The sequence below is a fragment of the Syngnathus floridae genome, chromosome 4 (genome assembly GCF_059516105.1).
Source record: "Syngnathus floridae isolate MCC-2025c chromosome 4, RoL_Sflo_1.0, whole genome shotgun sequence".
Classification (NCBI taxonomy): Eukaryota; Metazoa; Chordata; class Actinopteri; order Syngnathiformes; family Syngnathidae; genus Syngnathus; species Syngnathus floridae.
The window spans coordinates 12760276-12785424 of record NC_142416.1 but is presented as its reverse complement, the minus strand read 5'-3'; the positions used below and the strand labels follow the sequence as shown (position 1 = coordinate 12785424).

General features: G+C 39.4%; 1 protein-coding gene across 2 annotated transcripts in view; it reads right to left on the bottom strand.

Annotated features, from left to right (window-relative positions):
* rbm20 (RNA binding motif protein 20) overlaps positions 1–24566 on the bottom strand; it is a 28660-nt gene extending 4094 nt beyond the window's left edge. The window contains exons 1-11 of one of the 2 annotated variants that reach the window (XM_088373547.1): positions 22926–24566; positions 21387–21567; positions 6726–7734; positions 5877–5941; positions 5500–5603; positions 5030–5130; positions 2710–2856; positions 2117–2248; positions 1940–2019; positions 1054–1729; positions 2–85 (exon numbers count right to left, since the gene is read on the bottom strand). In XM_088373547.1, the coding sequence (XP_088229673.1) occupies positions 2–85; positions 1054–1729; positions 1940–2019; positions 2117–2248; positions 2710–2856; positions 5030–5130; positions 5500–5603; positions 5877–5941; positions 6726–7734; positions 21387–21448 (2460 nt within the window). In that variant the 5' untranslated portion in view covers positions 21449–21567; positions 22926–24566. Of the gene's footprint in view, position 1; positions 86–1053; positions 1730–1939; positions 2020–2116; positions 2249–2709; positions 2857–5029; positions 5131–5499; positions 5604–5876; positions 5942–6725; positions 7735–10455; positions 10568–21386; positions 21568–22925 lie in introns of those variants that run through there. The other variant, XM_088373549.1, reaches the window with a different exon arrangement.
* Positions 24567–25149: the final 583 nt, after the last annotated feature.

Here is a 25149-nt window from a genome sequence, read left to right as displayed (position 1 = left end):
CAGTGTCCTTGTGATTAAAACATTCAGCAACATCTTTTGACTTGTCGCTGCGCTGAGGTGACACATGTTCTTTTGATTGGCCATCCTACAAAGGAAAGTGAATTCGCATAAAAAGTACGTTCAGCTGCAGTGTTCCCCTCTTACTCATGCCCCTGTTTTACTGTGTTGCAGATTTTTGAGTAATTGTTGTTCTGATTTAGACCTGTGTGCCATACCAGCATGTCAAGATTTTGATCCAACAACTAAAAAGTATCCATACTGATGACTTCAAGCTTCCAAGATATTGGTTACCAGGTTATCAGTATAGCTGTGGTTAAAAATAATTCAAATTTTATCACCAATATCTTTTAAGAAAAACACCGTCAACTTCGCCCTGTCAGTGGTCACCCCAGCAAGTCACTTGCGTGATATATTTGGCACAACTTTCACACCAGATGCCCTTCTTGACACAACCCACCCATTTTCCATGGGTGAACCATTCACCCTGACCAGGATTTACACCTTAATCCCTGTGTCTAAAGTCAACAGACCACCCTCTGAGCCATTCAGCCGCCATTGGTGTTCTCTCAGAATATTATATTAAATTGACAGCTGTCCAAATTGGCAACCAGCCTCAACTCCAGCAGAGATGGCAAATCCAGGTACAGAAAATAAAAACCCTGCCACCGTTTTGCTTTAGCCACAAATGCTTTTTCTAATCAAGTGAGCCCGCAGGTAAATACATTATAGTGTAGTTGAAAAATTTGATGTTTAAAGATATGATATTCATCCTCTTTTGTTGTCAGTGTCAATTTTACCTGAGTTTCAACAAGTAACTGACAAACAGCAAGCTTTGGTATTTCGACTAGAGACCGAAGAGTGAAAACAAAGGCTAAGGCATACTTTGACAGTTTATGTGTTTTAAGTGTGGGGTAAAAGTGTATTTATTTATTTATTGAATTAATTATTTTAATGTGGTCTCTCTATGCCAGGGATTTTAGATATTGGGGGTCTGGAACTTATTCCCAAATATAAACTGTGGTTCACTGTAATCTAAATGTATTTGTTACTCACAGTATTTGTAGTGGGGCTGTCATGTTTCTCAGTAGGGGTGCACCTCTTGTTTGGCTTCCTACTCCTCCCCCTGCTGGGTGAACGCAGCTTCTTATCTTCTGGAGTTCTACGAGGTGGCTCATCAATCACCTCGCTCTCCAGATGCCTCGAATGCCTGCTGTGGTCACTGCCATTCCTCCTCCTTGACTTGCTATCGTGTCTTTGGTATGAAGATCTGGTCACCTTATCCGACTTCATGTAGAAGCTTTCCTCCATGCTCCGGTAGGAGTTGAAGGACTTGCCTTGAGGACTGCCTCTAGGGAAGTCTCTGTTTCCGGTCATCCCTTTATCAAATCCTCGATCATCTGCAGACCTGGAGACGACATAATCCGAGGGTTTCCCATAGACTTTCCGGCGGTCCGGTGGTCGTTCGTTGGGGCGGTCGCTGTCAATGCTGCATCCGTTCCGTCTGGAGGGTTCATCCCTCTCCATGTCGTCCTCAGCTCGTCTATAGTGTGAAGACCAATCCCAAGATCCTTGGTGTGGGCCCAGGCCATTGGTGCCTCGCTCCGGACCCCTGCAGGGGGCCGCCTGGGGGCTGTGGGCTGAGCTACATGATGTGAAACTGGGACTGTGTGATTGAGGGCTGAGGGAGTTTCTGACGGGGCTGCGGGAGCGAGCTCTGTCTGGCATGTAGCTGGAGAAAGGTAAGTTACATGAATCAACCAACCACCATATATATTTTAATTTAATTTGTCTTTTTTTTTACATTATGTACTAAATTTGCCACTGTCATCTACAAGGGTACTTTTACCCAAAAGGCTAGCAAACTTTTACTGTGACGAATCAAATTGTATTTCAAACTGTGATGTTTTTCATGATGCAGAAAAGTGAAACATTTCCTTACCGCTCAAGTTTTTGCACTTCATCTCTTTCCCAATGAGAAGCAATATCTTGGATGATTGCCTGAACATCTTTACCCGGTTTCTATAAAAATATAATACAATGGCAACTATTAAATTTAATTGTATCCTTTTTTTTTTACCTTTGAACACAATTCATACACATTTAACTTGAGTCTTACCTTTAGTTGTAGCTCCTGGTACCTTTTAGACATTCGAATCAGAAGTTTCTGATTGTTTATCATAGCTGGAGTCAGTTGGTAGTACTGAACCATGGCTTGAGCTGCCTCGATATAGGCCATCTCCAGAAACGCCTGATTGAAGAGAGAATAAAAACTAATAACACGTAATATTTTTCATATTCAAATGCACTCTGGTTTTCTCCCACATTCCAAAAACATGCATGGTGGGTTCACTGTAGACTCTAAATTTTCGGTACACGTAAATGGTTCTTTGTCTATTTGTGCCCTGCAACCAGTTCAGGTGCCCTGCCTCTCACCCAAAGAGAGCTGGGATAGGTTCCAGCTGTTGTACACCATTGTGGGATGGAACGAGTCGACTCCTGGCTCACTCCCTTCGTTCTGATAAAATCAATATTTAACATTGCAGAAGTACAAATTGACTCGCTAGGATGAGATTGTCACACGCAAAGTCTGTTTATATAGTGTAAATTGCGGAGTCTACTACGTATGCAACCTGGAGTAGCATGTGCAATTACTTAGCCTATATCAATAATTTAAAAAAATATTCTTGACAAAAAAATATTCAGTTATACCTGATGAGTTGAGCGCATCAGGATGTAATTGGTAACTTTGCCAAAAGGCAGTCCCAGATTGATGACATCATTTTCGGTACAACTGCCTTCAGGGAGGTTGCAGATGTGAACAACACGTCCCGTGGTGGCCTTTCTTGGGGGAAACGTCTGTAAATATGAGAAGAAAAACATCATAAACTGAGAAAATGAAAAGATTGGCAGCAGTGGCTTTGTCTTTGACTTGGCAAATGGGACATGTTGCCTTTGAGCAAGGTCATGAAACTCCAACTGCCCGGGGGCGTGACACAGTTGCGGAGAGCCTGACTCTGACATTTCTTCTAAGAGTGTAATAGAATTTCCCCAAGGGCCTCCAGAGAGTGTGAAGTTACCATAATTGGTAATCTAAGCAGGTGTTCCAAACTGACCTTAGACACATAACCATGTAAATAGTCCTTGTCAATCACAGCAGAAAAGGAATCATAGTAATTATAGTTGTATTATAAAATCTTTTATACATATGATTTGTCAGTAGAATCCAACACTCTGGCAGAGATTCTAGCAGGAAACTATTCTGCATCAAGGCAACACGATCACACAGAATGTCTTTGATTCAGCCCTGTCTATTATTAGCAACTGCAGAACCGTAGCAGTATAATTAAAGTTTAGCACATTCAAACGTATCCGCTTGTCATCTCACTGTCATGAGATATTTCCAACATTTCATATTGCAAAGTATACTTCCCTCCATTTAATTGCATTTTCAACATTTCTTTTCATACTGAAACACAGCTCATATTTCCATAAACATAGCAGCAGATGTAATATCGACCTGGTTTGTGGTGTTGTATATTTGGCACCATTTTAATTACAGTGCTTATCATGGTCCATGTCTTGAATTTCCATTTAATAAAATATAAAGCATATATAAATCATGTATTCATACATTTCTTATGAACATACAATATACAGTATGTATACATATACATAAACACACACATGCGCACACACACACACTTTAATTTAAAGTCTACATTTTTGGGCCACAAACTGTGGGCAGTCTGCATCATGGTGACAACTTAACGGTTTCTGGCCAGCAAGTTGATTTTGGCAGTTTGAAAAGTACATGAGCGCTAATTCTGTCAATAACTCTCGGCCAGTACCAGTGCCACCATCAGAGCACATAAAGGTCAATATACACTGGGCTCAATAAACAGATCCCATTATAGACTGTTAATGTTCTCTAAATGTTTGAGAGAAGAAGAGGCTTGGGCGTTGCACTCTGCACTTTGCTGGCGTTTGACCTGCAAATATTGTGTGCTTGTGTAAATTCAGGTGATTTGACCGCAGCAATGAGATCCCTGCTGAGGGTGACTAAGGCGACGAACAGTAAATGAAAGCCCTTTGGATAAAAACATACACAAATTAAGATGGCCCAAAATATGAAGAATACATACAAGAAGTTCCATAAAGTACACAGACTTTTAAACAGACTTACATCTATAATTCAGCATTAACTTATTTTTACTCTGTGGACTGTCACTAAAGTTAATACAGAGTGATATGGGGTGGTCCGCAGAGCCATTTTTTTATTTAGGGCTATATAAATAAACTTGACTGAATTCTGAATTTGCTCAGGCACATGCACCATTGTTGAATATATAAATATATTCAACTCGGGCCAAATAAAGGTATACAACTATTCGACATGGTACTGATTGACAGGACTCAGAGGACATGTTTATTCGCCTGTACAAAGCAGTATTCATGTTTGATGGTCGAGGGGAGTAGGTCCGCTTACTTTAACAGTTCCTGCCAACGTTCCACAAGCCTTCCCCTGCTGATCCCCTGGATCACTTTACTGGGTTCTACTCCATGTGTAGCTTGACACAGCTGCCTGGAGGTTGTTTGGCCTGTACTGCAGTGCTAATAACAGTACAAACAACTATAATCCTGTGTTTATTGTTTTTGTGTTTCTAGTTTCTTGAAGACACCATCCTCGGTGAAGGGGGACAACATGAAACTTTAATACAAAGAATTATATGCCAGTATGAAAATGGACTTGTATGTACAGCCCCCTGTATTTATCTCAGATTTTTCAAGTCCTCCATTCTGATAGGTTATTTAGATTTTTCCTGCAATTTTTTTTTAACCTATAAAGAGACAAAATATACTGTACATTTATAGTGATAGAACTGAAACCTGGTTATGAGTGACTATGAGCGTGTCTAGTTGTAAATAAGATGACAGCTGCTGTTTTGTTGTAACCTTCAGTAGCCTATTTTTTTTATTTCTAGGGGTACAATACTTGAATGGGAAAAAAAAGGCCACATATATGTCAGACCTTTGACTCTGGCTGGTGTGACGTAAATCCCGTGCTGGTCAAAGGGTAATTCGTCATGGCTGCAGCTGGCAAGTATGAGGTGTTGACTCCTGAGGAAACATCTGTGGAAACAATTTCCAATTTGTAGAGTGGGCAAGTGTTACAGAAGTGATATGAAACCATTGAAGATGGTTGTATAAAGAGGTGTAAAAAAAAAAATGTATTAATTGGCAAGCAATTGATTATCAAATTATATGATAAAGTTGCTTTTATGTTATTTTTGCCACACTCAATATTCATACAATATCATATATAAAGCATGTAATGGGAGAAGATTGGACCATATTTTTAAATCTTGACACCTATCTAATTATAGTGTGTTACCTCACTCTCTCAGCCCCATCAGCCACTCTCATTTACATATTGTCACCATTTGAAAAACTGCACACCGACAGACTCACTTGTGTAGACCATGTTCGGGAATAACTTACCTTGACCTGCAGCAGTGGAGCTCATTGAGTCTCCTCCACCGAGAGCACCATCAGCGGGCCTACCGAGCGTGTAGTGAGCAGCTCCGGCTGATACCACTGCTGAGCTGGAACAATCAAGCACACGGCTCGTTTTAGCTGCCCACTGCCCTCGTATCTTATGACAGTGCACACTTTTATGGAAACACCAAGACAGCTGAATGTAGTAGCAAATAAAAATAATAAAAAATCTGTTCTAGAATGAATGAAAATTGACTAAAGTAAATTTTGGGCAATCACTGACAAGGGAACCTAGAGTAAGTGGGTCTGCTTGGTGGCAACAGTATGCTGTATGTTATTACGGGACTACTTTAAAAATTTGCGCTGATTTGAACACTCACCCTTCGTTATTGTACAGCGTTCGGTTCTGCAGATGTAGTTTTCCCTTTACATGTTGCTCCCAGTCCTGAAAACACACACCCAAGTTGACATGCATGAACACCTCATCGAAGCTTTCCCTCTTGTGTACTAATTCAGAGCTGTAGGTGATGAGCCCATTTGCACGTGTATCTGTGTAAAAAAACGATTAACTTAATCACTTGTATGGAATTGATTTGTGATTGTACCAATTTTAGAACTTGTCAATTTCTTGTCTCGAATTTATGAAGGACTTGAAACTGGACTTGACTTGTTGAATTCCATGACTTGACAAATCTTTTTGACAAAAATTGTTTTTGAAATTGGTTATTATGTGTACTGTGCACAGAGCTGGAAACGCTCAGTAAGTGGAGTGCAGAGGCCAGCATGTGAAGCAAGTATCACTGAGGGAGCATCAGAGATGATTACATTTGAAAAAAGCTTTGGTTTTGATAAAATTTGAAAAAGGGGACATAACATGCTAGGTTAAACCTAAGAGACTAATCAGTGACTATAAAAATCACGGGCTACATGAGCTAAGCTTCACGTCTGGTATGTGTTTAATTGAGAAGAAATGCAGTAATAAACTGTACAGTCTCGTAATAAAGTACATATGTGCAGATACTGTGTGCAGACTGGCTAATATTCAAATACTTTCTATGTTGTGACTGAGTAAGTCAATTTGCTTAATTTTTGCCACAGTAATTTGGGATTTGCTCAAAACTTGATTTGATTAAGAATTGCAACTTAGCATGACTTCAATCTGATTAATAATAATGATAATATATCATGAAATTGTGTATTTCTTTCTTTTCACCAAACAACTGACTCACCTTGAGGTTGTAGACTTTCTTGTCACAGATGCTGCACTGATGTGGCAGTTGAGTGGGTGTGACAGCATGGTAGTCATTAACTTGGTACGGCTGAAGTGTCCTAGTACCCGTACACAAAGTTTCCTCGCTTCCATGGAGCGGTTGGTAACTCCCAAAACCCTGCAAGCCGTCAGGGACAAAAGACGATCCCTCGCTATTGCCCTTGAATTTGTGGTCAGAAGTGGGCTCCTCTGGGTTATACAGTTGATTTCTGGATCGCACTGCCTGCCCAGCTGCTGTCCAAATATTGGTGGCATCAGAGACCAACGGCGCATTCACGGTGTTCTTAGCGTTTGTTGACCCGTCCCATTGCTCTGTCTGTCCAGTGCGGTTGTACAGATTCATGTTCTGATCAGCAATGTTGAATCCAGCTTGTTGGCTGGAGATATCCTGTCCATAGAAGTCTTGTTTGAACCCAACATTGTTGAGTTTTGCTTGAGTGTTGACCACGGAATAATGTCCATCGGTAGCAGGGGCTGATGCCGTCGACGTCGCTCCCACGTTGTATTGAAGACGCCTGTCGATGTCAGAGGGATACGTGGGCCCGGATTTTATACCAAACTCCACACCATGTTGGCCTACGATGGGTCCCCCACCATGATGGTTCAGTCTCACATTCCCTAGATTCTGGTTGAATCCTCCAACCCCCAAGGCTGGATTTGAAGTCGGATAACCAAGCACCCCTGTTGGGAAGCCAACTTGGGGGTTCCGCATTTGATTGAAGAGGGGCTGTGCCATGGCAACATTGGAAAGAACCTGATTGAGAACAGTGGCCGCGGTGGCTGTATTGCCTCCGTGAGCCAGCTTGAGGCGTTGGAGGGTAAGCTGGGCCTGGAGCTGAGCAAGCTGGAGGCTGGCTGGGGTCAGGAGGAGTTGCTGGTTCTGCTGCTGGGCCCCAAATTGCAAACTGCCAGACAGCTGGCTTCCCACCTTAGGGCCCTTCTTGTCCGCACTGTCCACTGGCACTGCACTGATGGCAGAGGGAAGGCAATTAGACTTATTCTACAGAGAAACAGCAAACATTTTCTAGTAATCTGTTCCATACACGTATTGACCACAATAACACATACCTCCGCAGTATAAATACAAAAATTCTGCCCGAATAGAAATAATAATCCTGAGATTCGACAGACACGGTTATTGAGGTATTTATTACCATTATGGTTAAATTGACAAATAGGAAACTTCTTTCAGTATGTCGTGACAACAGATCTTAACCACTGCGAGCTATATATATTACAAAAAAATCTGTCAATCAAAACCAAGCTACATTCTCAGAATGCTACAGGTTTTTATTAGATTCTGCTTATGCACCAGCGGTTGTGACCACTTTAACGTATTAAACAACTATGAAAAAAAAATCATTTAATGGCAGGGACAACGTATAACTTATTATGATGATACTTCAAAATTCTACCATAAATAAAAAGGGCATTAAACTTGGTCACATTTTTTTTTTTTTTTAATAAGGAAAGTTTTTCTTTCATAAGTCAGTCAAAGTGATGACTGATGACATGTTGTTCATTCCGAGCTTCCTTTATGCGGCATAGAAGTACTGTAAGTGAAGTGAAGTGCTTAGGAACAAGTTGTCTACGATTATCATGACCCACTTTGACCGCTTTGTCATTTTGTTTTCAAACAAATGCTCTCCCATTCTATCTAAAATTAGTCGTCTGAACTATCCATCACATCATCTGTTAAGTTGTGGACAACAGTAACCTTGAACCCACTGTTGCCCCATCATACTAAAGAGGTTTTAGACTAATAGCCTTAGAAAAAAATATCTACCACCATCCCTGCCATCAAATGGTCATTCTCTAGCATACACTGCAAACAAAGTGACATCATTCAGTTTAAACTACCTGAAGATGTTTTTGAGATGTGAAATATCATATCTATTGTAAATACATAGAGTGGAATTATGACAAGTGATTTTATTTTGAACAATAGGCAATAACTAGTCACGTAGTGGACCGTAAACACTCGTAAGTTAACATGCATGTTGATGGAGCGTGATACCCTTACACCATCCCAGCCTATGACTCTGAAGCTATAAATACAAGAGTTGCCCCCTTCCATCACAGCACAGTGTCCTTAATAGACCAGTCAGCTGGAACACTGAAAATGTCCTTTTACAACAATTTATTGATGCTGAATTTTAGAAATTCCACATCCATTTTGAAAGAATGCTCACTATACTGATTGCATACAATCTATTTCCATATTGATATGCTGAAAGCTTTAAGCCACCTGAAACGTCATGGGAGCATTTAATTGATACGCGAGTTTGTAAAGCTTTTTTTTTTTGGCTTTTCCATGATATTACTACATACGTGTGGGTACCTGGGCTGTCTAAATGGAAAAGTGTAATGACCAGAGAAGCTCAAATACAACTTAATGCGATGTCAGAAAGCGCTGCACGAGTCTATGCATTGGCTGCTGAGCATAATTTGGATAAAGAAAAGGTCAATGTATACAATGAAATAAGAATGGCATGAGGAAAAAGTCACTTATTTTAAGTGTTAATGTAATGAGACTTACCTATTCCTCCTTCTGTGCATTTGCCCAGTAACATCAACCTTTGCTACCGTTAACATCTCTCTACACTAGTATGAAACTTATAAATGCTTAGTATTTTTTTTTAATTATTTCTTGTTCGACAGCAAAGAATTTTCAAATGTGACTTTGCTTTATAACTAATACGTTTTTCATTTGACATGATTTCTATTTTATCTCTTTCTATTTCATGATTTCTGGTAAAACATGCTCCGTACAAATAAATTGGAGGTTCACCATTGTCATGGAACACACAAAAGGATATATGACAAGAGCACTTTGAACTTCACAATGTTTATCTAAAACTCTGGTAAATTCACAGTGAAGTAGTTGATATTATTCATTACACCATATGGAATCTTATAACGCTAATAAACCAAACACTTGAATGTTCACGATAACTTAAAAACAAAATTTGTGATTTCACGTCACATTTTTTCATTTAGTTAGATATGTCTTTTCCTTTGGCAAAATTAATAAAAAAAAATATGTAGCCTGGTCTCAGGTAATGGTATCCTGATAAAAACATCTAAGCAAAAACAACTCATTGAAAATTTATTAAAAGAATTCATGAGGATTATTGCTTGATCAAAGTATTTTACGCTCATTGTGATGCCCAGCCATGTCAACCAACTAATCACAAAATCAATCTTGCTTGCCATAATTCGGGCAGAATCCTTATACCACCAAAGAGATTCTTCAGGAGCCCAAAAGACCAAACCATTAAAATTGCATCATCAAAGGTCAATCATTTGCAAAAATAAAACACACAAGTAGGGATTGGCCAATAGTATTAATTTTTGGAAAAAAATTAACATCTGTTTCCTGGCAATCCCTTCCAGGACCAAAACAGACAGCTGCACAATCATAACAAAATTCCAACATGGATCAGTCGACGCATCCTCACCGGAGGAAATAACAAATTAGTGTTAGAATCTCCGTCCAAACCCAGAAAAGTCCTCCGGCGAGCCTGAGGAAACATGCTTCACACACCCTCCCATATCCACACACGATAAAGCATCACAGCCAGCCGCATGTCCTGCCTTGCTGGTGTTATCCGGCATAGTTCAGCATGCAACACTTCATTCAATCCACCACACTTGGAGCTACAAGTTTATGGAAGAAGCAGACGAACCTTTAAGAGGTGCAGCAAGGCTCCAAATTAAAGCTGTGACATGAAGCGACACACTGCGTTTCCACCCAGTGTCGACCTCTACTCCCAAGCTGAGACAGATGCATGACTCGCTCGGCCCCTCATGTGATAAGACATGTACACCGGCTTAACATCACCGCGAGTGCTCTGCAGCCTATGCGAGTGACGCGGCCGGCCTCCGTTATTAACCAGCGGACAGGCAAAGGGGGCCCATGTGATGAAAAGGCACAAGTGGTCAGCTTGTGTGCGGGACGGGGGGCTTGACCGACACTCATTGTGACGAAAGTATTTTCAGAGGAGGCCGGGGGTCATTCGGTGCCAGCTACGGTATGAGCTGCTGTTAGCCTGTGTGGAGTTTGAGGCACATTGCAGCCAAATTTGTGAAAGTCAAAATATTGTATTCTAATCCTATAAGTAAACAAATTGTTTTCATTCAAATGTCATTGAATGTAATTTTAGGGAAGTTGCTTTCATCCTTCACTGATTAACACTGACACTATTTTGTCAGTCTACTTGCCAGCACCTGCCAGTATAACCCAGGATAATTTTTTTAGCAACTGAAGACGTGTGTAGGTGCAGACAGACAAATACTCCAATACTTAAACAAAACACAGTATAAAATTCAAAGTCAACAATGAGAAAAGACGCGAGATGGCAAACAAACACAAAATAGTGCACCCAATTGATGAAACATGGGGAGGTTGTGAAGGTGTTCTGCGCTATTTAAATGACCAATTGACCAATTTGTGGAGTTCCGGACTGCTTGTTGATGGGCTCAGAAATAACTATAAGCGCACGTCCATTGTCAACAACACAGAAAAGTATTTTTTCCTGACAAAAAGTCTATACAGCAAGCCAATCTCTAGACAGATCTTTTTTTTTTGCTTCATTTGTATTCCACAAAATTTTAACCAGAATATCATCTTTAGGCTACTGGGGGTGCATAAAACATATTAAGATCTGGTTTGACTTCCCCATTAATAGATCTGAACGGTCACCCTTATATTTTTTATTTTAGCTCAGAGAAAATCAAACTTTAAACTTATGGCACAGGCTTAAAACTAGTTGATTTTCTTCTTCACTAAGCCACTAGATGGTGCCACATTTTCTCCAAAAGTGACAGAATGCCAAATGGGGGCACTTTCCTTGTTATCAACATATGTGACAAGTTGAATTGTTTGTTAGCAGTGAATTAAATTTTATCAAATACATTTAAATAAGTTTTTGCATTTGGTTGTTGGGAAGCTTACTAAATTTTTCCTACATTACTAGAAGCAGTAAATGAGAAGACGAGACAAACTTTTACTCTGCGCAACATAATGTCCTTGATCATAGGGCTGAGGGGAACGGGGTCAGGGAGGTGAGAGACTTTGTAGCAATGTGAAGGGAAAGTTGCATATGGGGCGTGGTATGTATGATGCAGAGCAGGGTCGGCGTCCCTCACACCACATTTGGCTTAGTCACACTGGAGGGAGGGACGGACAGATGGACGGGTGCTCCTGATTTAAAGTACCCTTGTTTCGGGTGACGCCCCCCTGCTCAGCATGGTACTCATTTTACCATGTTTTGATATAATGAAATAATCTAATACTCCCATTGCCTATTCCTGACAAGCAAAAGAAAGCGTAATATACTGAGCTGCTAAAATTTGCTTCTGTCGCAAGAGAAAAGGAGAAAAGTCTGATAAAGTATCTTAAAAGTAGCATATGAATGGATAATTTGGAGTTCAACACACACACTTGATTGCAATTGGTTTTAATCCCATTTAGATTTTTCTCTATTTGTGGGCCAGCACAGTCATTTTCCCTCATGAAAAACATCGACTTAGGTGAAAAGTATACTTTTAGCCATCAAATTGTCAGGTGTATGTAAACAAGGTTGTGTTGAATTTACAATGTTTTCTTTCATCTAGTGGTTGCAAAAATCCAGATCCAGATAATCTATTAATTTCCCAGTGTGCGCTAGTATGCAAAAGAAAACACTGTCTGTCTCCTGGAATGGCCAGCATGGCGCAGCACGGGCAGTCAAATTCCCAAACACGCAAAATGAGTTCACTTTGTGCTTATAAAGTCATTCTATGTATATCAACACTCGCATATACAGTACGCATATTATTCAGTTGTTGTAACGGTGCCAGATGGGATCGTGAGAAACATGCAGGTCGGAGTAAACTTTGACAGCTGCCAACTGTAAAACCTAAAGAACATGCCAACTAATACATTCCCTTGCCTTACATATACAATTAGGTTTTAACGTCTGCTGTCACTGTTCCCACTCGAATAGATCAGAGTGGCACCTGCCCGATGGATTTGCCAAAGAAATTTAATATCAGTGCCCACATGCCATATCTGTAAATTGTATATAATTACAATATATATATATGTAATATAGAGGTATAACATTTAACTTGACATAATATATATATATATATATATATATATATATATATAGAGAGAGAGAGAGAGAGAGAGAGAGAGAGAGAATATTTAACTTGACATAATTTATATATATATATGTATACATAAGTTCTGCATTTCGTGTGAGACTTGCTGAGTTTTTTGTGACAGTTTATCAGCACGTATATCATCTTCTCAGAGCTACTATCGGGTTTAGTTAGTTGTGTGTTGAAAGTGATGATAGGGGCGACGAAAAACAGACCAAATAACTGCCATTCTGCTGAGCGTTAATAAATGGGGTGCCGAGAGCAGGGTGAGAGAGTTTCCCAACATGCACATTGGTCAAATCATTTTTTTTATGTATTTTTTTTTTTAAATATGGTCAGACCTGATAAAGAATTTAATTAATTGGCGGTTAATGAATGCCAAATTGGAGTGTAGAAATTGCTAAGAGGTGTGCATTTAATCTAATACTGAGAGGTGAAGTAATGTGAGGAGTGGGGGCAGGACATAGTTGGCTGTGACAAGTGAGGCAGACCAACTCTTTTTTTTGCTGCAGCTCTGAAACTTATTTATAGCCCACTGCCTGACTATACATAGTCTATTTCATTGGCTGAGCTATTTAGTGAAAATTATACAATTTTCTTGATTGAAACATCATTTATGTATGTAGTTAGACTTGCTGTAACAGGTGTACAGGTTAGAATAAACAGGTGCAGGACACACCTAGTGGAGTCTTCGCTGACTGCGCTCAGCAACACCAGAGCTAAACTGGTCGACGAGGCGATGTAGTCATAAACCCTTCCTTACCCCTCCTTCCATATCGGCACCATCTCATTTTCATTTTTACATCACTCCCATTCTATTCCAGTGCTTTCCAAATTAAAAGCAGCCGTTTAAGGATGGCCTACGAGGTTCAAACAGGTTGGAAATATTTTTATTTCAGCTGCTCTGTAATTTTTTTTATTTTAGCTGCTCTGTAATTCAGGGGCAATAATTTGTGATGATTTTCAAGGATCTTTTTTAATTTTTCTTTTATCATCATTCTAAATGTAAGAGAGATTTGCAGATGCGTGGGTGGCGCTGCAGTGAGGCATAGCGGGTCCACCAAATTCAGAAACATGCTGAACTAGAACATTGGCCCGGCACGAAAATGACAATGCGCCTATTTTAACGCCAAGCACCAGTCTACCAAAAAAGGCCCTCTGTGTTACATACTACATATGGAAAAGAAGCAAACTTGGCGCTGTCTGGTCAGACCTTATCCATCCTGTCCTTCATGAGAGACTTTATTGACGTGACTAAATTCTCCAATGTCTCAGGCTCTGCACTTTTGAATCGCAACACATGTGCTCTAAAATGTAGAATTGGAGCTCACTTACAATTCTGCGGTGGAGTCTTTTCCAACATCACTCAAGATCATTACACACAGCCAGTTAAATTAAGCGCTAATGAGAGCGTTATACCTTCTAGAACTTCTTTAAGCATCTAGACTATTCACGTCCTCTGGGACAGCTATAAGTCAGTGCACCCAAGATAGCAACAAATTAATTCGTTACCGTGGTCGTTAGCTTCAAAGCTTTTTTTTTTTTTGTTGAGGTACAGTCGGTGTTTTTCCTTATATGATGGGGTAAAACTAACATTTCCATCGACTGGAAAATATAGTGAACTCCCGTTTCGTATCAGCACCAAGTTGGATCTTTATATGGCTTTGTTGAATATGTTGTTACCCATATCATTCTCTTTTGTTTTATTGTGCCAGAAAACCTGAAATAGGAGTGACAAAGAGCACACAAGCACGCCTCACAACTTATTTGAAGAATTACGTGAGCGAGAACGTGAGAACAGCCGCTAGGGAAGATTTGAAAAGGTGCCCTTTGATAAGTTGAAGTGTTGATAAGTTCAAATATATTTGAAGGGAGTCGAAAGGGTACGTACCATATTTTTAAAAAAGTTTTTTTTTTTTTTATCTCTGGAGCACGGATTGCCAGCTATTACAGGTGTGTCCGATATCTATCAGACACAATAAACGGCAGTATTTTCATCAGGAGCGGAAAATAAACAGGCTGAGATAGCTTCCGGTCTGCACACCTCAACGCTTACCACTGCGGGTAGGCCGGAGGGATTGTCGCTGCCCCTCTATCTTCAAACTGATGACTTACTGACAAGCGGGTGTCTGAGCAGATCCAGACACACAAACAAACATGATCCCACTTTAATTCATGCCATGCAATCCATCGCTATGTGTGGCAGACTGAAATAGATGAGATTGTCATAAACGGTAAAATTGTCCTGAGTATCTCAAACTAAAGAACCAAAGCTTTTGCATGTGTGCAGCAGGGCTACTCTTACCTGAGGCGCATGTTATCGGCAATTAAATTATCAAATTTAACCTCGTGCTGACAAAAAGCAAACCTCCTCACTCACTCGCTCAACTTCTGTAAGTGTTCAATACTGTATCTGTAAAGACAATGTTCATGTCTCACATTTTGATTTCCTAGCATAAATGTGACGGAAAAACTAATGGAAAAAATGATTAATAAAATGCAGCTGTGGTGTACCCAAATACTTAATAACCCCCAGGAGACAAATGGTGAGCTCTTCTCTCATCACAACAGTTTACAGACACTGGACACATTCTTGAATATTTCATCACATAATATGTCATTGTGGTTGTCTCACACTGAAAACACTGGTCTAAAAAAATATTTGCCAATCAAAAATTGTATAAACCGGTCATAAAATCTCAATAACAAGTTGTGATAAATTATTACAAGGAGAAATTCTTCATTCTGCCTTGATTTGAGAAATTAAAAAAACAAATTTGCATTAACAGTCACAGTACAGTTTTAAAGTGTTCTATGAATAAAGTCAAGATGAATAAGACGTCATGGAGTTAATCATAAGCTATATTAGTCCAGCCCTAAAACTTTATTCAACGCTTGACAGATATAAATGAAATTGCTCAAGGAAAACCACAAGTGTGTGTTGAAGGCTGAATGCATGTGCGGCGTTTTTATAAACGTCCCATGCAAGGACACAAGGTGATCGTTCTCAGCTGTCGACAACTTTACGGAATGCCCGTGGTTATGTTCACCTGCTGCGTCTCAAGCGGCAGAGGCCAATCACATGATTACGCAGTGAATACCTGACATTTTTATTCATTAACATCGGTCAGCATCGTGGTGACATTGGCATTCGCGGACTCTTAAGGTTACTGTAGTTCAATCCTCCGCAGCTATCAAGAAAGCGTTGGGAACGTGGCGTGCCCCATCGTTTGTATACGCCTCACCTTGTGACCTCATTCGTAATATTACGCACAGAATCTAGCAGCTTAACACACTAACCTCCAGCACTGTCTTCAGACACCCTGAAACAGGTGAAAATCAAACAGCAACACGATCCGGAGTTAGCCATTTAACATGTCTAAAAGCATCATATTGCCAACGCAAATCACACAGCTTTCATGACTGTCTGCAGTCAAACAGAAGTGTGAACAATTTGGCTGGATAAAAAATAGCCTCAAACATCATTGTGGAATAACTCATGTAACTTAAAACTCTTAACAACAACTAAGTCCGTTCTGTAATGCTTTCATGCGTCATGAGCCGCTACAAATAAGTATTAGGAGTGTCTTTCACAAGTCTTGAAGGAGAGCAAGAGAGAGAAAAGAAAATCAGAGCATTATTAAATAGTGCAGCTGTTGCAAGGCAATGAGCCAAAATTATATTTCTGTCAGGGCTCACAGAGTACATATTGAAATACATGAACTGGGGTTGGTCGACAGTGAATTGTGCACATAACACAGCGGGGCACAGGTGTAAGTGAGAACAATGGCATTGTTAACACGGAGGTTTTTTGACAGAGGTTCCATTAAGGGGGGGGGGGGGCAAATTTACGGATTTTGTCCTTCACTGAAAAAAAAAATGGTGTTGAATAAACTTCATTTTATTCCGTCACGTGGTTGCGCAAAATAAAGTGATCTGGATCGAGATGTATTTTTAAGTTGACTTTAAATCGACCTGAAAAACAAATTCTGATGATTTTATTGTGTGCAACCACTTGACAAATCAAAATTGAGTAAATCCAACACAATATTTTTTTAGTGTACATGCATCTTGAAACCTTGCTGTGCTTATTTGAAAAAGCTTTTTATGCAGCTGTTTCTACAATGCAATCTATTGATGACAGTTTATTAAAAAAAGGAGAACTTGTGATGACTGAATTGTAATAATGTCTTTCTAATAAATTTGCATTTATTCATTATATTTTAGATTTTTGCACATCTTCACCGGCGGGTGGAAACGCCTATGTCGAATCAATTTAATTTTTTTACGAATACATAACATTTTTACAAATATATTCAATTACTAGTCACTGATCAAAAAATTTAACGTTTAAAAATGAAATGAAATGAAAAGCTCTCTGGATACGATTTTATAGGCTCAACAAAAATGCCTCTGTTGTTGGTTTGAACTGTACATTAAAAAAAAGTAAGTTTAAACAGTTTATTTTGTTTAAACGTGTATTCAAACATACAATAAAATATATTAAAAATTGAGTAAATATATAAAATATATTTAAATATATATAAAAAAAAAAACTTCCCCTTTTTATAAATTAATCAATGGTCCAAGGCGCGCGCATCCCTAAACATATCTATTTTCATTTTTATTGCACATGGTGAAAATATTTCAACTATTCCAGTCAGGAATAAACAATCTGAGCTACTGCGTGCCTACAGCAATTTTAAAATTGAGACAAGAATTTTGTTGTCATGGTTGTTTTTCCTGCAGTTCCCAAATTGTTGGTCAGGAAATTGTTTACCACAATCTAAACTGTAAAACGTAGGTCAAATGCCAGGGGTTTATCACCTTCAACCTTGGACCCCTTGACTACATAATTCTTCCACATAAAAACCTCAACAACATCCACGAAAAAGCAAACTAGCGGCAAAAAATGCATTTGGTCTAGCTTGCTGCATATGCGGAACAAGTTTATCCCACCAAAGTCACGTCTTTACAGTTACAAATCCATCAATGTGCATGACATTTAAGAGGAAACAGCAACATGAAGCCACGGTTTTAATAAGTATCAAGCGCAGTGAATCATCACATGCATCCAGTATCTTGACACTCAACAAAGTTATGAGTCGGCTTGACATCCAATTAACCATTTAATCTCATTAAAACCCACAACAGATGACTTTTTCAAAGCTTAGTGGCAAGACAAACAAACGACTCAAAAGCTGTTATAGTAACTATCGTGCTAAATTTTGATGGAGTCACATTTCCCTCTCAGGTCATTTATCTAGAGATTATGAAGAATTACATGATGGTAATTATCACTCGTCACCACTTATCATGTTTGCTTTGATTTTTGAATCTCTTTCTTGTCTGAGTGGCTGGTTCTGCTATCTGTTATTCAGGACCTAAACATAGCCAGACCTCCACTCATCATCCCAATGACAGAATTCGAGTCTTAATTCAATAATGGCTGACAGACTTGCTCTTTTGCTTTGTGGAACCAACTAAATTGGAGTAAATCCTTTGTGTATAACAAACTGCATGTCGCCGCCTCTGTTCTTCTCTCTCTGCCCTTAATGTTCTCATAAATATGTGAGCTCTGCCGTTCCAAAATAAGAGGGGATTTCATAGATTATCACCATGCAAATTCATCGAATATAAGCCAGGTTTTGGTTTCCACGTAACCGCAAGCATTTCTGAAATGCTAAACTGAAGCTACTCATTGCCTTCATGATTAATCATTTGAGCTGGGGGCTTGTATTTACTGATCATGGCGAAAAGACGGCCGACATGCTTTGATTTATCTAAGAGACTGTTCACATGCTTTGATAGGGGATATTGTTTTGGTTAGCAACAGAGTTTGGGAGATCAGTTGTGTGAGTGATTAAATGTCTGTGCGTGGCAAAATGAAGGAGTACAACTGAAACTCGATTTTACGCGGGTCCAGAATTTGGGAATGGGGTTAACTCCGTAAGCGCGTTGTATAGAAAGTCTTATTTTTTTGTAGAAAGGCATGTTTTAGGCAGAAAAAGGGGATCTTTGTTTCTTTCATTTACGTCAAGCATGTTGTTGGGCTGCCAAAGGGGTTCGTTTGCCGTCCGTCACCCACACAGGAAACTATATTTTGATTAAATTATTATACAAGCATTTTCAAGGTCAAAAAGATCACAAAACTGATTCTGACAAATAAAAACAGTATTTTATAAGTAACCACTTGATGACACTTTGTGCTAGCTAATATATGTGCGCTTGTGTGTTTTGCACCTGTGACATATAATAAATTGCTGCATTTCCTGTTTTCTTGCCCCCCCACATTGTGAAAGGCACGGTGCCATGAGCACATGTGTTTTAATGTCCCCTGCTTCAGCTGTTGGCTTTGGACATCAGAATCAGTATGGGACATAAAACAGGAGGTTGGTGTATGTGCCATTTCTATACCCTCCATGTCCTTCTGGGAAACCTTGGAGGTAGCATGCACGTAGTCCATGCTCTAAATTTATACCGGAAGTGAGTTATGACGAACACAGTAGTTCTAACAAAGCACATGAAGGCAATGTTAAAAAACGAACAAAAAAATGAAATAAAGCTCATCTGATTTGTGTCCTTGTCGGTTACTATTACACATTTAACAGTACGATTCGCTTTCGTAATGGCCATGTGTCAACACAAAGAACATTTGTAGCAGTGAAAGTCGGAGGCTGTAAGACTGCAGGAGGTGACGCTGTTTGGACCTGTCATTGCTTAATTTAGTTCTCTAAGCAATAGTCAAAAACAAACCAGGAGTAAAGACATTGTTAGATAGCAGTTAAACGAGCAACAGACCCAATAAAGTTGTGAGGATTAAATGTTATGACCTTAATGCTCACATTACAACCGTCCCTTTCAAGCTACATTTTTCGGGTAGTCTAGAATCCAGGTGGAGCCGTGCCAAAAGAAATGTAGTAAAGTCACTAATCCGGCTGTGCTTCAAGCAAGTTTATACTGATTTCAAAGGAGTCCCTATATGAGCTCAGAAAAGCAATTTCAACCCCAACACCAATGTTCTGACAACCGTTCTACCATGTGAGGTGAGGGAAAGTTGCTCTTTGTAATGACCCCGGTGTTGTGACCCGTTGTGTTGTCAGTGACAAGGAGGTTGGCCGGCATATTATACATACTTGGCGGCATACTTGCTCTCAATAACCACCCTAAAGTTTTCCTTCCCTCTGGTGTGGTCACGTTCAACATGCACAATAAATATTTAAGGGGTCTTTTAAGACCTTTGGAGCCCTTGTGAGTGGCCACGAGGCAACTTAACCTTCTGTGACACATTGCCGCAATGATTTAGAGTTGGCAGGTGGGGCACCGGGGGGAAAGTCAACAAGTGAAACGGGAGGCTATGCGTTGAAATCAATGAAATAAGCATACAAGATCATACAGCACATGCAGTCAGAAAGTTAATTGGCAAATGTTTTTTATCTTTCTACGATTTTGCATTTCATAAATATACCTATGTTCAAAAGATTGCCATGCCAACCATAACTTGTAACGGGATAATTGGTACATGACATGACAACTCGAAGCAGTGAAACTGAATAAGCACAACAAATCAAACCATGAGAAAAGAGCTTGTTTTTCAATGTTCAGAATTTTTGTTTTGAGACTTCTGTTCAAGTGCAAATCCTAGCCCCAACTAAGACTTAATTTAATTGTACATTATATATTCCTCAAACATAATTTAATAATACCATCTATGGTTAAAATTTAATCGGACAAAGTTCATCTGAGACATAATGTTCTAAAATAAGCAAGTGAACTCCATGCAGCAGCTCACATTCAAAGGCAACCTTCTAAACCATCATTGCCAAACGGTTATAAATTATTAGACATACAGCAGGAGCCCCAAAGCTACGGGAAAACACCAGAAACAAAATGCATCTATATATTTTGTAAATATTGGTACACACTTAAAAAAAGGTTTAAATTAAAACTTAAATTAATAAATTCAGTTTGCATTTAGTTTTGTGTTGTGTACATACGTACGTATTACTCATTATAGTAAATACCATATTAACCCTTAATAAAGCACTTTGGTAAATGTTGTCGTGAAGCAGCTTTAATATAATTTGAAATGAATTATGTATGAGTAGATTTTTTTATATTAATTATGTAGCATTATTTAGTATCAGCATGTAATCGCTGGCGAAATGTTTTTCTATGTCACATAAAATTAATATTTAAAATACATCTGAGGACTCTTCATTTTAAAATATGTAAAGTAAATAATGTATTAATAATAATCATATTAATAGCATTTTCAAGGGAGGTATTTTATTAACAGTAATTAATATTGTATAAATTTTGTTCACATTGATTGTGACTTCACAAGCCCATGCAAAATATTAAAGAAATACTTACTCAAGAAAAATTAAAAATCTTTTTGCATTTAATGTTCATGTAGTGGACAAACATGCTAGAGCGAAGTTTCATTCAGGCTTGGACTTTGTCTTACCTTTGTGAAACTTCTCCAGTTGTCTCTGAGGAGTATCCACCACTTTGTCCTTTTCCAAGCATTTTTGTTCAGCCCACCTAAAAATATATCCGGGCTCCTACTCCGATCCAAGCACCACCTGCAGCTTTCACACCTCCTAAGCCTCAACCACTCGCAGCGGCAACTTTCAGTTCTTCTCTGGCTGCCAGGTGGGAAGAGGAAAAAAAAAGAAGATCAACACAGGACAAAAGAGCCACCCTCCTGTTTTCTATAAGCGACTATGTTCTCAATTCGGTTCCCCGTGAAAGATGGGGCTATCAAAATAGGGTCTCTTCCAATGGCCACGGAAGATTGAGTGAATGGCTCTCTGGAGGGGGGGTGGGCTCTAGAGACGGCACAAGGGGGTTGAGTTGGAGCAGGCCAAATGGGAGTCCCTGGCTGGGACAAGCTCGGTACAGCAACGACAGGGACGAGAAATCCTCTCGGGCCAACACTGATTAGCGCTTCTACGCTTACACATACAAACAGACGCATGTAAAGTCTGGCCAATAGTGGGAAGCAATGGTGTTCGGTGACTCGGGATACTGGGATCAATCTAACTGCTGAATCATACTGTATATGGAGTCAATATGTAATTGTCACACTATGGTCTCCCATTGGTGAGACTAAAGGTGAGGCTTGTTTGGTAGTCAACTGAAAGGTCAGTATTTAATTCTATTCGTCATTTCAGGTCAGCGATCACATCAACGAGATAATATTGGATAATCACGACAATTTATGGAGCATGAAGGATTTGACCAAGTGGAGTAGAACCACGTAGTGTGCCATCTAAAAAAAAAAAAAACAATTATACTGTATAGTGGTAAAATGTTGAAGTCCCCCGTAAAGTGAAATAAATGTTGTATAGATTAAAACCACAGAGTATTGTTAACAAAAATGGCAAAAACTATGTCTGTAGAAGGATACACTTGCTGTTTGGGCAAAACAAAACAAAAAAACAATTAGCCAGGATAACTTCCAAAAAAAAACTGAACGGTCTTTAAATTGGATTCATGTCCATACATTGACTAAATGACACGAGTCAATACATTATACCAAAACAGTCACCCCAATTAATTACAGAGGGAGGAATGTGCACCATCACCACATTGTCTATTTCAGTGACAAATGGCAGACTTGAGCAGATATCTCTTTCTGTGCTGACAACCATCCGGAAAAGCTCACTCCCAAGCGCTCTGTTATACAAATGTCCGTGTGCGACAACTCTATTTTGGGCTCGGTGAGAAAGCAGATACCACTGTAGCATCAACTGGTGTTGACAATAAGGCAAGCCGGAATGACGGAGAGTCTCGTGACATGATAATAGTCAAGTGATAAAGCCTTCTAAAGAACACCATCACGCCACTATTTCCCACAACAGTATTTAAGAATGCACAATCACTGTAAGCACTGCTGTAATATAAAAGTAACTGGATCTCACAGATTAGTAAAAAGTAAGCATTTTGGAAATGACATCCAATTTCACATTTTATCGTCTGCTTGAAGAGAAATTGTGCAAACCTGATGGCTTCATAACCCAGGTAAATAAATGGGAATCATCATTCCACTACCGTCACTGCTCACATTCATTTCAGTTCAAACTGAAAAGAAAAAATGATCTCACTACATGGATGACACCTGCAGATTAATGTTTGAAGTGTGATACTGAGATTTAGATAAATAATCACCACCAGTGTTACTTTGTATGTATATATAAAAGCATGTGGAAAAGGTTTATTACCTGCAGAGATCGAGCCGAGGTCACAGTGTACTGTACTCACCAGTCCTGGAACTTCTCTGACACACCTTGCACTGCATATACACTGTCCAAATACATTATGATCATTAACACAATGCATTGACATTCAATACACGGGTTGTATTTCTCGCTCATGTAACTCAAGTTACCAATTATTTGAAACAGAAAAATTATGAAGTACATCTCTACAACATGACAAACAACTACAATAACAATATAGATTTATTTTGTATGTATTTGAGAGTGTCAGTGAATAATAAATATTGTGTGGCAAAATATTTGATACAGTTCCTGTATCTTATGTTATTTAGTTTTTTTTTTGGTGTGTGTGTATAATGGGACAGTGAAGCTGAACATAGACACGAAGGCGAGAATGTTTATTCTGCAGAGGATTTAAAATGACATGTGTGAAGTCATTAGATGGGATTATTCTGCTAATTAAATCATTCTAATATTCTACCTTTAACCTCATAAGAGGCGGACTTTTATGTTGAGAGCCCAGAGGGCGACACTAGCTGTCCAACTAAAGCCGAGCAGACCACATGTGATACAAGTACATACGCACATGACACTGAAGGTCAAATATCCTTACATTGAGGGTATCTATTTCAGTGTGCTCGTTTTCTGCACACATACTAACTCATGAAAACGTTTGGCTGCATAACTATATCATACATATGATTCCTTGATGCATTTAAAGATGATATGAACATCAACCAGTGTTAAGGATTTATACAAGATACTCAAGGCATTTTCTCTATCTAAAAAAAGTGACACTGGCGCTGGCATTTATGAGCTCACAAAGCCAACTTAAGCACATGCAATCACTGACAACACTGTAAATTCCATTGTTCGTAATATAACATTTGTTTGCGTATACCCCCGCCCCCTTACCCTAACCAACCTGTAAGATCCTGCCACTGCATCATCCAGCCATGTTACCAATGTTAAGAGTTTGAAACAGAGCAGATCATTAAAAAAAAAAGAATTCCAAAATAGAAGCTAACATAAAACTGAATGACAGTGATACTAGTATTGCATCCTTGTAAATGATGTTGTCCACTTACTCTAAGTCTTTGCTTACATATTTGATTTTATTGACTTTAGCCCACCAAACTCTGTACCTCAACAGTATAAGGTTCTTGTAATGCATTTAAAATTCTATCCATGAGTATAAGACAGCTGTTAATTTTACAACTTCATACAAGCCTATGATCAAGTTCCTAAATGAATACTGTCCTGTGGGTGTCACAGGCTTTTAGGTCGTCACATCCAACTCATCCAGGTGTATTTTGTGCTTTCAGCACTGCCCCCTGGCGGTCTGGAGTGATAAAATAGAACCATGTTTTCCCAATAAAAAGTTGCTGCTGCGTTACACTTTCATTAATTCTATATACAAAGAGAACCCCCCCCCCCCCCCCCCCCCCCATAATAAAAATAAAATCAACATTTAAAAAAGATAACATTTCTGGTTAAATTCTTGTTTGCTGTGAACTCACAGGCTAGGCTGAGAGCCGAAGATGAGCCAGGTCAGGTGGATGTGGTCTTGTGACAGGTTGATAAATCAGACGTCAGAGTGTGTCAGACAAGACCACCGCGAAGTGCAAGAACACAAGCAAAGTATTGGCAGGACTCAACACTGCCAGCTGTTAAACAACGAATTAACTTCTTGACTGCGACAGCTATCACAACTTTATGCTTTTTTTGTTAAATGATGAGTGGCTTGTTTGTGGAGCAATGGTCATTTGTTCTCCAGTTTTGTGATAGCAGAGGGTAGCCAGGCTGGGGCTTTGAAGACATGCTGTTTATATTGCACGAAAGAAGGGAGGGGCGGAAAAAAAAAGAGCTTTGGAACATGTTTGGAAGAGGAGTTCGTGAACGTCTCGGGTGGGGCCAGGCGGGCGACAAGAAGCACGGATCTTCCCGATGGTGGCCATCTGTCATGTGAATTGGCAGCAGATTCAATAGTTTGCAGGCTTGTAAATG